Source organism: Branchiostoma floridae, chromosome 11 (assembly GCF_000003815.2).
Source record: "Branchiostoma floridae strain S238N-H82 chromosome 11, Bfl_VNyyK, whole genome shotgun sequence".
Lineage (NCBI taxonomy): Eukaryota > Metazoa > Chordata > Leptocardii > Amphioxiformes > Branchiostomatidae > Branchiostoma > Branchiostoma floridae.
Window position 1 is genome coordinate 8,873,807 of NC_049989.1, and position 16,345 is coordinate 8,890,151.

A 16,345-nucleotide genomic window follows, 5' to 3' on the forward strand; every position below is an offset into this window, starting at 1 on the left:
TGGAATTACTGTTCCCACTGTATGTAAAGTCTATTAAAGTACATGTGTAACCATGGCATGGGACAAAAGCATGTTCAGAGGCTGGGTTATTTGTCTCCTCCTTTATTACAAGTGGTTAAAGAAAAATGTTCATCCATTTAGTCAAGTGTGTACAATTCCTTTAAAGAAGTTGTACCTTATAAACCAGAAACTCTAAGTCTTAAATAGACTTTTAATACCTGAGATGGATGTAATGTTACATGCTAGGTTACGTTGAGTAGTATCTTCAATGTATATACAAGGTCAAGTATCTGTCAAAACATTTTGACAAAAGACTTTTAAAAAATTTTCAAAAAGAAAACATCACAAACTGTCACCTTAATTGTATGTAGCATAATTACATATCTATATTTTGAATTCAAATCATATTTCTGCCATTTGATTGAGCTATAATATGTCAACATAGATTTAGAAGTTCAGCAGTCATATAAGTTGTCTATGAATAGTGCAACACATACAAACACATACTGCAATATCTGATATGACACACTGACTGTACTGCTAGATAATGTTTTTGACATTCTTTTAAACAACAGTATTCAATTGTCATTAGCAGCAAACTATTAATACTTTATCCAAGTCACCAATTTTCTTTTCAAATATCTGTCTTGGGAGTACAAAAGTAGACATGGGGCAATATCACCCCCCCCCCCATTAATCATTGCATAGTAAATTTCATCTTTAATAGTGGGATTTGTCTTCCCTGAGTACAAATTTTATCAAAGACTCTCTTTCGGTACCAGTAAAACAAATAGGTTTAAAAAATGTGAACCAAATAAACAAGGCAATATCAGTTCTCAATACTTCCCAGACAATGTTCTCACAATGACATCATGTCTACTAGGACGTTTTCATTTTTTCTATATGAATGAAGCAAACAAGCACAGACTGCCATGTTGGTTTCCCTATTTGCACTTCAGTGGATCATAGGTTACATACAAACGGCATTTTTCAGTTTTATCTGCAACTTTTCAAGTACTTTTCTCATATTCCATTCTTTGAGCTGTAGACATTTACATTTATACAAACATGAAAGTCTTTCTTATCATATCAGAAGATCTCTAAATGTCTGAAAAAGCTTGAGCGATGATTTTACTGAAATGCAAATAGGGACACCAGGCACATGATGCCAAATAACAAATAATCTATTATGGACAATTATGAATACTGTACAATAAGTAACTTTTTCCTGTTCTAATTGATGGTACATCTGTGGTTGCTATCCTGGAGGACCCCTGCAGAACTGTAGACTTGAATGTCTGTGCGATGAAGCGGTTAGTTTCAGTCAAGGAGGGATGACTCAAGTATTCCTCAAACTGGAAAAACACCAATGATATTGGTCAAATCAACTATGGCTGGTCACCTATGATTGGCATCTTATCCTATGTTAGCTCTACTTCACTCCTCTGAATGTTTCTCTGGCTGAATAGTCTGGCATTGTTTATTATAGAGGATCCAAATCAAATATTCCTAAAGCATAAGGGACAGCTCTGATTTGCTTTGAGTCACAGGCTTTCAGAAGTTTGATTCTATTTATGTAACAATTGCTTCCGAGAAATTTTTAATATCCAACTAATGAAAAGCATGAGGGCCTTGCATTGAAGCATCAGGGGAGCAAAATGGAGCTAGAATAGTTAGGATATCAAGCTAAATATCTTGATCTTTTTGACCAAAGTCTCATGACTGCTTCCTTTGAACAGAATACCATACAGTAGATTAACCCTTTTTCTCTTGAGGTTACCCATTTGGTACCAAGTTTGTTTTCACAGTGGTAAAGGTAGTGAGAAGCAGGGTTAAAATGAGAAACTGCTACATGTTGGTCTCCTTCTACTGATGCTATAAACAAGGTCATGTGAGTTCTTCCAGTATGAAATAACCCTCTTAGGAGCAATAGAGGTGTTCCAGGAATGTGCGTCGCCGTCCTGGTAACAGGAAAGGAAGAAGCGGTGCTGTTCGCTGACGTCAGGGTGGCTGAAGAACTCGCTAATCTGGAAATCGGTGTATTTGGGGGAGGCACAATAGATACATGCATCATGAGCCTTATTGTTTTAACAAGGTTATGTGAAGGAGAGCAGACTTAGATGTCTAAACTTTAGGAAACCCATACTCACCTCCTGGTATGATTTAGCCTAACATGGACCTTTTATGTCAGACAGGCTAACCTTGTCTGCCATACAACAAAATGGAAACAATTTTTGGCTATCATTTAAGCTAATCATAAGAGAAATCCTACAGAAGACAAATCTAGCAAACCAACATCTTTAGCATAACTGTCATCCCTTAGTAAGACGGCAGACTCGGCTGTATATTTCCCACACTTACTCAGCCACTCACACAGACAAGTTTATCCTATATTAATGTGGCTTCTTCAGTGGTTTTGGCTCTAAATCTGGCATGGAATGATATGCAACTGCAAACATTGTGCACTCAGCGCTCATTTGAGAAAGAACCACCAATTCACAAGAAGTTGCATCAGTGAAACTGGTCTGCGTGAAAAAATGAGAAGTTTGTGGCTATGGGGTGACTTTAGTGCAAAAGATGTTAGCTTTAGTATTAGTCTGCTCCACACATATCTTTTGACAGTTTTACAAAATGTAGTAAAAAAGGTGATTGCTCTGTAGTGATTATCTTCATCGTTAGCACTAGCAGAATTCAAGAAACTTTGGTGAGAGCTTGCAAGAAACATCAGTATGATACCCAAATTGATACTTACTGGCATCCACTGACACTTTGATACTTCCTGCTCACATATAGTGATGTCTACATTCTTGGGCTTCATGTGGCAGACAAAGTACATGTCAGAGCAGCCGAAGGAGAAATTATGCTGGTGTCGAAAACAGAGAAGAGACAGGAACTCTGCGTCAACTCCTGTCTCCTCCAGGACCTCTCTTCTGGCTGTATCTGCAAGGTCCTCTCCTGTGGAAATAATGGAACCAATGTCATGTCAACTCAATATCAACTTTCATAATGATATGGGATATTGTGCAACCACATTAGCTTCTTTGATAAATTCTTGATGACTTATCAAGAATGGCTTGAACATCTAGGGGCTTCAAAATACTGTACATAGCATGTTGCCCAGTTGCACCGTGGAAATGTTAAAAGGTTTAAGGTTATGATATCTATTAATGATAAGCTGATTTGTGCACTTAGATGACCTTACATGTCTATCCTTTTACATCCCTTGAGTGCTTTGTCCAGCTCTGATCAAGGACTGGTTAAAACCTTGTTCTGATTGCTTTATCAATCACCTGGTTCAGCGAGGCCACCTGGCAGTTTCCAATGGGCCTGCATGGAGTGGGTATACTTCTCCTGGATCACAAGAACCTCATTCTGATCGTTCACCACAAATCCTGCAACACCTGTGTTTGAGTATGAATAGTTTCATCAGGTAGGTACATATACATCTAAGGGCATCAACAACATTCCCTACCACAACCTTTTGGTAGTCCTTATCAGCTACCTTTCTAAAGGCCGCGAATAATGACAGGATCAGCTTCTTGTACCTAGGTGGCACTGTGGTCAGTTTTGCACTCCAAAACAATGTTACATGTAAAAGCTCAAGACATTATTTCCCTGAGGAATGTTACAGTAGCAAAAAGACTACCAAACATTTGCAAATGAGAACTGTCATTTAAATGGTAAAAGAATTGTGTAAAAGCAAATGAGGTAGTTTTTCAAAATCTCCAAGCAGATCCTACGGTGTCATAAGAAAGCATCAAAGCTGGCCAAAGGGAGTCAGATTGGAACCAAAGCATAAATGCTCCTAGTCCGGCTTCACTCTTCTGCCAGCTTTTGATACTATCTTATGCTATCTGTTATAGGATCTGCTTGGAGATTAAGTTTTTCAATCAGTAATACATGTACTAGGGATTTACTAGTATATCTCAAAGCAGTCGGATGTTAGGAGCATTACGTTTTTCTAGGTTACTGTTGAGAAGCCTACCTACCGACATAGTGTGCTGCATACCCTGGGATCATGTTAGGTTCGTCTGTAGGCAGCCACCTGATCATCATGACATAATCTTTGTGGGCATGGTGGAATTCAAACCCATTCTGTAAAGGGAAAGATTGCATACAATTTTGGTGACATGGAAATAAATGCAGCCCTTTTGCACTGATATCATAGTCCTTGTGATGAGGCAAACTTTAATACTATATAAAAAAAAAAACTTTTCAAGCTTAATCAGTAACGGTTTGCTTTGCATTAAAATGAGAGGAAAAAAGACTGACCTGAGCAGCAATAGGGACAATTTCAGCATCCTTCAGACTAATCTTTATCCAGACACCTCGGACTCCATTCTCCTGCCATTTCATCAAGTCAGCTGAGGACAGAAATTCAGGCTAGGTCAGCAGGTTACTGTAAATGCAGAAATGTTCGCAGTGGTTTTATGTCCGCGGTTTTTGCAGTAACGACAACACTGCAAACTTAAAAACTGCCGCAAACATTTTTCTATTATAGTATGAGACTGCAGTCTATATGGGCACTACCGAGAACTTAAAACCACTGCAAAAACTCTATTTTCACATTACCACGAAATTAAATCCCTGCAAACTCAAATACATTTGACAGTATATGATTGATATATCATCATGTTGTTACGCTGATTTCAAGCATGGCTCTCTTCTGTTCTGAACATATTCTCCATAGAGCAGGTACAGTTAATATAACTACAACAGGCCTCATCTCCTCATACTACCAGTAGCTGTGTTTCTGACTAGTGAAGGGAATTCTACACACCTTCTAACTTGTTTTTGAATTCTTCTGCACTGCACTCTTGCTTTATGGTTTCAACAATCACCCCGCCATATCTGTGGAAAAACAATTTGCAGCAGAGTTAGAAATTCATCTGCCTACCCATGATGATCATAGGTACAATTTATGACTTGTATGACGTTGGCTAAAAAAAGTGATTTTTAAATCTATTTGTAACCATATAAGTTACATATGGGGGTCAAAAAGCTAATACAATTGTATGATAAGTGGGTACAGTACATCTGAAAATTACAACCCAATCATATCGATGTCTAAGCCTGAGTTTATGACATTTCCTTTTAGATAACTAAAACACCAGCTCATGAGCTTTAAATCTAAATAAACAAAAATGTCAACATAAAATGTCAGAATGAAAATTGATAATATGGACTTCCAAGCAATGAGCAGGATGCAAAAAAATGGAATATAAATGAAGACAGCCTGTATAAGATATAATTTAATGATGCAGTAAATAGTAAATACTCACCTATCCTTCCTACAGAGAAGTTGGCTATCTTCTGCCATCTCTGAATCTATTGTGAGCTTTATTCATTGACAGTTGAAATGACCTGAAATGATGAAATCAAATATTCAATAAACAACAGTTAATACATATTTTGCTTTTATTTTGTTGCCCTGTTACATTTAACATGTACAAAGTTATAAAGGCAAACTTGATGACCAACAAGATCAATGAGTACTACTACTAGTACAAACCAAGGTGGTTATATAGACATATATACATGTGTATATAACATTAACCTCCTTGTACAAACTTTGGTAACTAGATCGAAACAAAACGTAGTTATTCTAAGGGTTATATACTAGTAGATACCATAACCGAACTGCCAAATGTGCCGAAGTGCACTGTTGATATTGGCTCCTGTGAAAGATTTCAACCACAATTTGATTAGTTTGAGCAAGGACGTCCTTGGTTTGAGCAAGGACGTTATATCTGATATAACGTCCTTGGTTTGAGGCATATTTTTTTATAGTTTGCCTATTTTTTCAGCATAGCATATAGCTAACGTTACTATCTCTGCTAGTACAGTAGTAGTAACATGCAACAGTTATGTTTGTTTATTTATTTCGAACTGCATTAGACTTTGTGTATTATATTGTACTTATGTACATGGTAAATGTGAATTAGATAACTGTTGGGACAGACAAAAGAGGTCAAAGTCGGCAGTGGGGGTAAGCAATCATGTGTAAACCGGAAATTGATTCAGATCAGAAACCCACTACCTCCGGACCTCGAGACACAGGCCCTGACTCATGCAGTTTTATAACCCTCACAACGCATGGCCATCTCTATTTGTGGGAGTTAATCATTCACTAATGTTGACTTAAAGAGTCAAACGGCACACATGGTTAAAAATTTCGTTATTTATCTATTCTAGCTAATAACAAGCTCCGTTGTTAGATTTTCAGGTGGCAAGTGATTTACATGCAGGGCACAACTGTACCTTGTAGAACGGAAAATCCGGGTACGGTTGGAAAGTCAGAGGCAGGCAACTCACCTGGGAAACGGATCCGGAAGTGTATTGGTAGATTCTATTTCAAACAAAGGGGAACTATGATTTAAATTTATAAATATAAGTAAATTTTTGTGCAATATAATGACAAATGATTATGTAACTATATAACTTTGTTTTTTTCAAAACTATTTTGTTGACTGTAAAAAAGACCTGCCTATTCAATATTCTTTTGATCTTTATTCGTAACCCCATAATCATTTTTGGATTGATCTGTCCGATTCTTACCGTGGTGCAATCTGGGATACATAATTTTGCAGCCACCATCTTTGTTGCCGGTGAAAAAGTGTAGCATTTTTTGTCGTATTTGGTGAGTGTTTTATCATTTAAAAATGGACAACCTGAGTCCAACTCAGGTTCCAGGTGAGTCTCTGTGATGCAGTGCATGGTTTGGATTTTAGTGTGAGGGACTAAATTGAACTAACTGCGTAGGATTTGAGTTGGTTTTCTGACTAAAGAAAATTTACAGTCCTCCGCTATACCTCCTTTGTCTTGGACGTTCTATACATTTCTGATTTGTTTTTTTCCTGAAAATGAATTTCCTGAAATAGAGCATCGCCGAACGCTTTGTTCTTTCCCTCTAAAGTTTGTGAAACAACTTCATGATTTACTTCTAGTATTCATCCCGAATCTACTGCACTGTTTTGCATAGAGCCTGACTGCTTTGATTTTTATTATATAATTAGCATGTTTATTTGGTATGGATATGTAACTACTAATTTATGCATGAGAGGTTTTGTGTACAGATTGGTAGCAGAACCTACCTCAGTTTGATTTTACTGAGTTAACAGCTAATGTAATCTTTCTCAAACTACTGTAGTTTTTACTCTATTCTAGTGACTCTAGTCTAGGTATGATTTATGTTAAAAAAAAAAAAGATTTTACTGTAGAATCAAATGAAGAATGTGAGGTACTTCAGCTCGTTGTGATGTCAGCTGTGCATCAAAAAGGCAAAAGAGGCAATATCTGTATCTATATAGCAAGTATAACAGCCCTTCAGGCTTAACTCACCAGCTTCGCAGGCATGTGGTGCTGCAGCGCTGCTGGTTATATTACACTTCAAAGGACCTGTCACATCTAACTTTTGCACATCTATCTACAAATGTTCTTAAAAACTATCCAGCAAAGATGACGATAACAATAGTGAAACGCCGAGCCCATTCCAATTTGTGACAGGGCAAAAAATAGGTAAACGCTATTTAAACTTAAAGGCGATTTTGAAATTTGTCAACCTCCTACTGATCTAAAAATCTGGCTGGCATTTGTTTGAATCATGAGGCAAAGTAGCTTTGCCAGGTCTTACTACCATGTTGATATGTTCTGCAGACACTACACATGTAAATCCCCAGGGAATGTACTTACAAAAAAAAATCTCAGGCTCATTTTTGGTTGTAATAACATAGAACAACTAGAAGTATGCAGCATTTAAGGCTATCCTGTATGGGGTAAAGCTGAATGTTTGGTGTCTCTTTTTCCTAAATACATGACCTTTCTACAGAGGGGAGACCGTTGAGAGACCATCCAAAAATTTGACAAATCTCTCAGTCTCAACAATCTTTAAAACTTGAGTGCTCAATGATATCTATCATCCAGTGATTCATTGATCTCTCAGTGAATGCAGTGCATGTTATGAAAAGTATGAATGAATGGTTGCCCTCAGTTTGGAAGGTTTTGAGGTTCCTCAAAACAGCCTCTCAGGCAGCAGTCTGTGAATGTAGCAGTCTTTCAATGAGTCACTCAGCGATCTCTCATTCTCAACGGGCACTCAACGGTCTCACCAGACGATCTGTCCAAGTCAAACATTCCTCAATGAACACAACGTTTTTGGTGAATTTTCAGCCCCAACGGTGATTGGTGAGAGACTGTGCTCCGCATGAGAAATTGCTGAAGGACCATTGAAAGATCAGCAAGACATTTATGAAACTGGCTGCTTGTGCAACCTGAAGCATAGAAGTGGTTAATGCAAAAAGTTGCAGACCCTCAATTGCTGATGAACAGGCTGCAAAACAAGATCTACACCATGCCTCCAAAGAAGTGGGTCAAAATAAATCCTCCAGCAGCTACTCCTAGTCCTATCCTTGCCCATGCTCCTGAGGAATCCAGTGACTCTGAGGTCTCCGATGTCACTGGCCTGAACAAGAAGAAGAGGAAGGACAAGACTGTGGCAACGTTGTCTGAAGAAGAAGAGGAGGTCATGTTGCAGTGGCTAAAGCAGCACCCAGAGTTTTACAACAGGAGGATGATGGAGTATAAAAACATCCAGAGGAAGGAGGCCCTGTGGCGACAGAAAGCATCAGACATGGGGAAAAGTGTGGAACATTTAAAAACCTGGTATCGGAGTATGAGAACGAGGATGGCCAGGCTTCTGAGGAATAAGGCCATGAAAACCAGTGAAGATCTAACAGACAGGGACACGTGGGTGATAGAGAACTTATCCTTTCTCAGAAAGCACATTGAAGCTGTGCACAGGCGGCCAATAAAGGGCGTGAGTATTTTCATCTTGTTTGCATGCGTATTCTTTCCACATTTCAAATTGTTACAAGTATGCATATCGTATCATTGTCAGTTTAATGTTTTTATCTACATCAATAATAAGTCTGTATAATGCAAGCTCTGTCTGTCTAAGGCTCTATGGTTCTGACCAATGGGAGGGCTGCTAGAAATGCAATTTGATCCAACTCTAAACTCTGGTGACTTATCAAAATTGTATCATTTCAGATCACTCAGAGATCTGCCCATACAACTGGACAAGGTTCTTTTGACTCTGTCATCTCCATTAAGACTGAAGCTGTCTCCGATACTACAGAAGCACCAGTCAGCAGTACATCCACGTCTACAGTCCCTAAGATTCCAGAACTAAGAAGGCCAGGTGAGCAGGACAGGAGCACCCTCGAGGGCCTGACCAACCATGTAATGACAATGCAAAACCATCTCATCAGCCGTCTCCAACCACAGGGCGACCAGGAGAGGCTGGCGTTCTCGGAGTGGGTACGTGCGAGCCTGGTCGGCTTGGAACACGACGTGTGGAGGCAGACCCAGAGGGAGATCACGGAAGTCCTCTTCCGTGCGATAGCGGAGAACGACGCTGCGAGAGAATGGCCGTCACAGGTTCCAAACCTGACCCCTGTCTGGGCTTCCACCAATCAGGAGCGGCAACAGCAGCAGGTTCATCACGTGAACTCCCAGAGTCCTGTTCCTCAGTCTCAAGTTCAAGAACAGACAAGGCCTAGATCCGCCCCTCCTGCCACGTCTACCTTCGACAATTCCGACGTTTCGCAGGACGTCAGCGGGTTCATTAACAACCTTCTTCGTAACTTTGATACGAGATACAACTTACAAGATACGAGTTGACTTAGTGCTGTATTAGTTTGTCATACTCATAGTCTTATGTTGAATTAAATAGAAGTTGAACTAAAGGTCGAGTCAGTTGAATGTACATTGAATTTTACAATAAAAAGCTTGATGGTAGATATACTAATATTGCAATACAGTATTTTGCACAAGAGCAAGATTAAACAGCTGATGAACTAAATGTACAAATAACCGTCAACAATGTTTTTAAACATCATGATGTTAGACATTTTAACTTCGCTTTTTACAATGATGCAAAGACAATTTGATACAGTGTAACTGTTTTTTTTTACGAGTTAGATAGGATAATAGTGAATTGCTGTATTAGTTAATTTGCCCCTAGATTAAGATTGTGTCTTTGGTGCTTCCATTTGTAACGCTCAACTTGGGGTAAAGTTAGTGTTCTTATGCCTTTTAGCAAGCCTAGATGTGCAAATGCATCTGTAGGTATTTCAATGGCATGACTTATATATGTTGTATTATCATTTCTAACAAGAGTATGAATAAATCCCCACTGCAATGACTGTTTATGAATGTCAGCTTTTGTATCATTACTATTTGATATGAAACCTCAATATGCGATGTCTACAAAGCCAATGCAATAGGTTTCTGATAATGTTAATTGCTAATGTAAATTGACTTTTGTGCTATGTAACATAGAAAGTTGATTGACGGACTAAGTTACAAGTCAAACTAGTGAGAATGATAAAAATATTCTTTAACCATACAACATTTCATGTACTAATAACTATTATAGTCATTGATAACCCCCAACCCCTGATCTGACTAATACCTTATGAATACAGTAGTTCATCTTACACCAGTAATGACTCTGGCTGCATCAGTTCTAGTTCCTTCATCTGAGGGATGCCTTATGCAGGGACTGAACTTCTTATAATAGATAGATCTCCAGAGGACAGGCTTTTAGCCATGCATGCGTCATTGCATCATCTGGACGGTCTTTTCTTAAAATAGCACAATGTTGGACGCACTAGACGCCTTTACTGTTACACTGGGGAGCAGATCCTCTGACAAGCAAGAAATTCTGTTTGACCAGGGATGCCACTAGGTCATCTGTGGTCTCAGTCATCTACTGTGACCTCTCTGACAGTAATTTTGGACCCTCTATAATAAAATCCTAGCTAAAAGACTGCCAGAGGAGCTTACGGTGCCAGGTTATTTGACTGAGTAGGCCTTCTTGGATATCATTGAAGAGGTTTATCAGTCACATGAGTAAGTTTATAGAGTAATTCTTCAATCAGTGACTCTGGAAAACTCATGTTTCAAGAGTCGCTAATTGAAGAATTATTCTATAAACTCCCTGCATAGGCTGTGAACCATATAAACACTTCGAAGTGCAGTGTAAATTGTAACAAGTGAGCCTGATTTTACCAATGGTTATTTAGACAAGATGAACACGAATGGACCCTAGCTATCCCATCTCAATTAATGTACTCCGCCTGTGTTTGGGTTAAGCAACTAGAAAACAGGCTTGTGTATATGTAGCAGCATGACAGCACATTCCTTACAATGTATGAATTGGAATGGACTATTTGTTGACAGTTCAGAGGGGGGTGAGGGGGACACATGTAATTAATGCCATAATTAAGGCTACAAACAATCCCTTTATGGTGCAGGTTTCTCTGTAACTAAGACTCAAATGATTTGTTCCAGTCCATACTTGCCAAAAAATAAAACTTAAAAACTAAAAACTTAAAAACTTAAAAAATAAAAATAAACATGACAAACATGAATCATTGAAGGCGCATCACCATTTATTTCCCATAATGATTTATGGAATCCTTAGTTCGGGGAGTACTTTAAAAAAAAAATTAGATTTATCTCAAGTTCATCTTAAGCTGGGTATTAGCAAAGACCAAACACCACGGAACAAGCAAAACCAGTTTACTCTCTGGCTCTCCCCTTGAGAGAAGAACATAGGAAATTTGAACCTGTTGTCTTTAATTCCAGGAACATCCAACACCTACTTCCCCGTTCAACACCAACTAATCATGGCATCACCCGCTGGACACGTTAACCCCTCGTCACTGCCCGCCTTGGGAGGACTCATACCAGGCGCTCATCTGTTGGGCCGCGGGGGTCCTGTGCCTCAGAGCAAGTATGCAGAGCTACTTGCTGTTATAGAGGACTTGGGGAAGGACATACGACCCACCTATGCTGGTAGTAAAAGCTCCACAGAGAGACTAAAGCGAGGTGGGTGCAATAAATGGTTCCCCTTTTTAGATGTTGTTGTCTTCACTTCTTTATCATCTGCACTTACTAATGTGTTGTTGTAGTTGTGAGATGCATTTGACATTAACCTTAATCATTGTCTTTGTATATAACATTTCCTAGTGTCACTTATCCTATTAACAGTCTACATTGCTGTAACAAGTCATGAACTCCATTACATGCTAGGAGATACCGGGTATTGTGTCTGTACTAAATCATCATACGATTGGACACATTAATCATTTTTAATGCATGCATGGATTACTTAATTAGTACTTACATTGTTGCCTCAGCTACCCATACACCCAGCATGCAATGGGACCTGGGATAAGCTTTATGCAGGGTTAGATTGAAGGAAAAACTCTTTTCTTTCTTTTCTTTTCTTACCCATGACAAGCTCTCAATTCCTTGTTTGGCCTGAGTTGTTTTCGGAGCTAACTTGTGTGGTGTGTGCCATATGCCTGTGGAGCGGGCGAGGGTGGCAACTCCTGTTGTGTTTTCTGTCTGTGCAGGTATTATCCATGCTCGGGCCCTGGTCCGCGAGTGTCTCATGGAAACTGAGCGCAGTGCAAGATCCTAAGAGATACAACAGTGCCAAAGAAGATATGAAAGAAAGCCAAAAAATACACACAAAACTGCCAAAGAAATTTTTCTCCTATTTATTTTTCTCTCCCCGTCTTCCTCCCGCAGCAATTATTCACGCGAGGGCGTTGGTACGAGAGTGTCGCATGGAAATGGAGCGCAGTCAACGGTCATGACGGACTAAACAGAACTGAACAGGACTCGCTAGTACATTGCTAGCACTAGCCATGCAAACATTCACTTTGTACCAATGGTATACTTTTGATATGTTTTTGAACTGTATTTAGTGATGTTCACTAGAAAAGTTCAGGGACTTAGATGTTCCGAGTGCCAGCTTATGGTAGGGTCACATTTTCAAACTGAGGCTTGGTCGTGCAGTTTGCAGGAACAAGAAGTGTGATATAAAACATGAACTGATTGTCATGACCATAATTTGTATACACTTTTTTTCCGGCTAGGCCTCAGTTGGAAATTGTGACCCTATCATTAGGGAAGGACGTTGTACCAACCTTAGTTTTATGTGTAGGGTCGGTACGTACCTGTAGAACCTATAACTTCAATAATCATGTTTTTAATTTAACTACACAGTAGCACAACATTAAGTTTATTGGTATTCCTAGGTTGTCATACAGCAAGATGCCATGTTCCTTGTCAGACTAGAATTTTCCTCTGACCCTGACTCCTACTTTTTATATATGCTACATGTGAGTTGTCTGTATGTTAAGTACCTTTGGCAATTCTGCTAAATTTGGGACGGTAGCTTTTCTTGGAAACATACTTGAATTTATTAGGGATGCAGTTTGCTATCCATATCTACATGTATTGAACTATATCCAAGAGCAGTAATACATATTAAGTTGTGCCAATTAAGCATTAGGAAAAATGTATGTATGTTCAGCTATTACTGAATGTTGTTATGCATCTTTATGGACCAAGAAAATTAGTTTTCTTACTGTTTCTGATTCTACCCCAAACACCTTAGGTGCTGATAAAGGACTGTGTAGCTTTACTATGTGTGCAACTTTGTAGTGCCTGTATTACATAACAACAATGCTGTTGATGTAAGAATAGTCCTAAATGTAGAGCTTGTTGAAGACAAAAAGTATGAACATCATACTGGCACATTTCTCAACATCAGTAAACTGTATTTACATGTACAAATATTGTCAGTATTTGTTTGCTTATGTTTGTGTGTGTGTGTGTGTGCGTGTTTGGGATTACACATTGTCTCATTGTATGTGAGTAGCCTGTGTTTACACAATCTCTTGCTTGCTAGGTGAGAGACTTGAGACTTGCGCGATTTTAGTCAGGCTATAGTCTGAAGAGTAAGAAATTCACAACCCTAGAGCTGTGTAAGGGTATACCGGTAGTCAATACCAGAACCCTAGTGTACCGGTTCTGTACCTATATAATCCAGAACACATGTGACCATTCACATCAAGGGACTGCCTGTCTGTCACTTCGCACTACACAAGGGAACTGACAGAAGAATTCACTTTAAAATTCTAAAATTTGTTTAGGTACACAGCTCTACACAACCCCTCATTCATGCTCAGGGTATTACATGTAGTAGACATTATTTCCATACTGGCCTTAGCCAAGCTCAATATGCCATGAGCTGAGAGGTCCCACCAAAGTGAAAGTCAAATTGTTCCACCAGTATTTGCATCCTGTCCTCCAGACAAAGGTATGCCAATTGTGATGATACAGACCCTTCACAGCAGAGGGGGCTAAATTACCAGTAGTCATTGGAAACTGCACAAGTCTCTCCCCATCTTACCACATACATTAGCCTGACTTGTAATACATAACATCCATTACTTTCAATGAATCTGATTTACTCCGCCTCCCTTGAACCAGATTTGTACCTATCATACCACTAGGCTTTGTGAATCGGAATCATCTGGGTGAATCCAGGTCAGAGAAACCTGGTATACACAGGGTCAAAGTCACACTTCTAGCAGCCCTCCTACTGGTCACATAGACATTAACTATCATCATACAGCACCTGAGTGGATAGAAAGCCTTGTCAAGAATATATAAAAATGTATTCAACAGGAAAAGCAAATCACTTGACCATTTGTGCCATACTACAATGAAACAAGACATTGGTGAGTATATCAAGAGAAAGAATCTTATTTACTCAATTTCTTATTTTTGCTGCAGAGAGTGGAAGCAGAGAGCAAGCAACTTGCTTATTTCCTTTTTTTACATGTCTACAACTCATGCACTTACAAACATCAGGTTAATCTGTGCAATCAAGCTGCAATTCCCATGATGAATAACATGAACTCTAGTCATTAGCCAAGCATAATTTCCTGGTGGATTTATATAGTTAAATTTGTAAATACACTGTACTACTGGTCATTCTAGTAAAACCAACATCATCTTTGTTCCTCAAAATATTGCAGAGTAAATTTGCCTTCACTGTGACATTCTATTTATCTCGCCAGTTATCATTTCTAAGCATAAGCAGATGCAATTGTCAATGCTCACAGAGTATTTATAACTAGGTGTCTTTGTCTTTTGTAGACTGACTAGTATCTTTTTGGCAAACAGAATTATATTTAATATGGCATGATTGATGACTTGAAGAATAAAGGCAAGGAGAAGTTTGATCTGACTCTTATCTCTCTTAGTGCAGTACCTAATCAAAGCAGTACATAGACCCACTATCACAGTAGTTGTTATACAACATTTCTCTGCAATATGAGCTGGAATTCTGAAAGGCTTTAAAACATACCAATGACTACTATGATTGTGTACATGATGTGCCTTACTTCTCATTTCATTGACAATCATTTCTCAACTGATTTTCATTATATCACCATCCTTCTGCGCATGTCCTTCACACTTCATCATCAGATTCTTGCAGGAGCTGTTTAAAGGCCCTTTTCTTCTCCAGGTTCTTGTTGGCCTTTTTCCGTTTCTCTCTTTTTTTGATGGCGAGTTCTCTCTTCTCCTTGACCAGCTCACTCTCCTGTCCCTTCAGATGTAGATCTAGTTTCTCTCTCATATGCTGTCTGGCTATCTTCCTGTTTTCATCCAAGGACCTGGTTTGGTGGCACTGTGATAAGAGGGATAAAAGTTGTTGAAATTTTTAAGGGTTTACGAGACAAGCAAACAATTTTTTTGTAGTATTAAATGAATGTACACATATGTTTCAATCAAATACAGTGGTTCAAGAAAAAAAAGCAAAAACAAAAAAACAACAACATATATTTCAATATTTTGTAACTTGTGTTCACAATTATTATTAAAAGCAATATGTTCCAGAACACACAAAAGTCCCACCAATGATTCCCACAACCTGATGATTACAAAATGGAATGATCATTGAAAAATGAATTGTGTTATGTTTTACTTGGACATGCGAAATTTCAAGTTGTGTTGAATAAACCAAAGAAAGGAACAAAAGTCTACCTTCACTACAATGCCAGTCGGGACATGCTTCAGTAGTACACAGTTGTTGGTCTTGTTGGTTGCCTGTCCACCAGGTCCCCAGCCACGCTGAAAGCTCTCTTCCAACTCTGACTCTACTAGTTCAACTAAACTCTTTTTGGGTTCTTTTCTGCTGCTTGTCCAGCGAATGGAATACTGTTGTAAACATCTTGGTGGATGTTGTTGTCCTACCAAAGTCGCCTTGCAAGCTGACAGCAACGAGAATTGTCTTTGTAAACAACCATAAAACAGCGGTGTTAGCTGTAGGTTTTTGGCAAGTAAGGTCAAAGATGTCATGTTGAACAGTTGTACATGAATGAAAAGTGACTGAATTGTCCAAATATAATGAAAAGTGCACATAAATTGCTCAAAAGTCGATCGATGGCAATTTTCTAGTCTTGTTCAGCCA

General features: G+C 38.8%; 3 protein-coding genes across 8 annotated transcripts; 1 reads left to right on the forward strand and 2 right to left on the reverse strand.

Moving 5' to 3' along the window:
• Positions 1-86: 86 nt before the first annotated feature.
• LOC118425287 (nudix hydrolase 8-like) lies at positions 87-6,344 on the reverse strand. Of its 4 annotated transcripts, none has more exons than XM_035834090.1 (8): positions 6,262-6,344; positions 5,283-5,364; positions 4,781-4,851; positions 4,273-4,364; positions 3,990-4,095; positions 3,291-3,401; positions 2,753-2,955; positions 87-1,355 (listed from the first exon to the last, which is right to left on the reverse strand). In XM_035834090.1, the coding sequence occupies exons 2-8, from the start codon at positions 5,318-5,320 to the stop codon at positions 1,188-1,190; spliced, it is 789 nt and encodes a 262-aa protein (XP_035689983.1). In that variant the 5' UTR covers positions 5,321-5,364; positions 6,262-6,344; the 3' UTR covers positions 87-1,187. The 4 variants fall into 4 exon arrangements, with proteins under 4 accessions (XP_035689983.1, XP_035689982.1, XP_035689981.1 ...); XM_035834089.1 differs by having other exon boundaries at positions 1,183-2,027; positions 6,316-6,344; XM_035834088.1 differs by having other exon boundaries at positions 1,183-2,027.
• A 177-nt stretch (positions 6,345-6,521) lies between these two features.
• Positions 6,522-13,652, forward strand: LOC118426712. Of its 3 annotated transcripts, none has more exons than XM_035836252.1 (3): positions 6,522-6,640; positions 8,170-8,815; positions 9,049-10,502. In XM_035836252.1, the coding sequence occupies exons 2-3, from the start codon at positions 8,291-8,293 to the stop codon at positions 9,679-9,681; spliced, it is 1,158 nt and encodes a 385-aa protein (XP_035692145.1). In that variant the 5' UTR covers positions 6,522-6,640; positions 8,170-8,290; the 3' UTR covers positions 9,682-10,502. The 3 variants fall into 3 exon arrangements, 2 of the variants coding, with proteins under 2 accessions (XP_035692145.1, XP_035692146.1); XM_035836253.1 differs by having other exon boundaries at positions 6,563-6,693; XR_004832445.1 differs by lacking the exons at positions 8,170-8,815; positions 9,049-10,502 and adding exons at positions 11,653-11,895; positions 12,604-13,652 and having other exon boundaries at positions 6,598-6,640.
• A 1,691-nt stretch (positions 13,653-15,343) lies between these two features.
• LOC118426177 (probable peptide chain release factor C12orf65 homolog, mitochondrial) lies at positions 15,344-16,233 on the reverse strand. Its single transcript, XM_035835439.1, has 2 exons — positions 15,919-16,233; positions 15,344-15,562 (listed from the first exon to the last, which is right to left on the reverse strand). Exons 1-2 carry the CDS (start codon positions 16,231-16,233, stop codon positions 15,344-15,346), a joined length of 534 nt encoding a protein of 177 aa, XP_035691332.1.
• Positions 16,234-16,345: the final 112 nt, after the last annotated feature.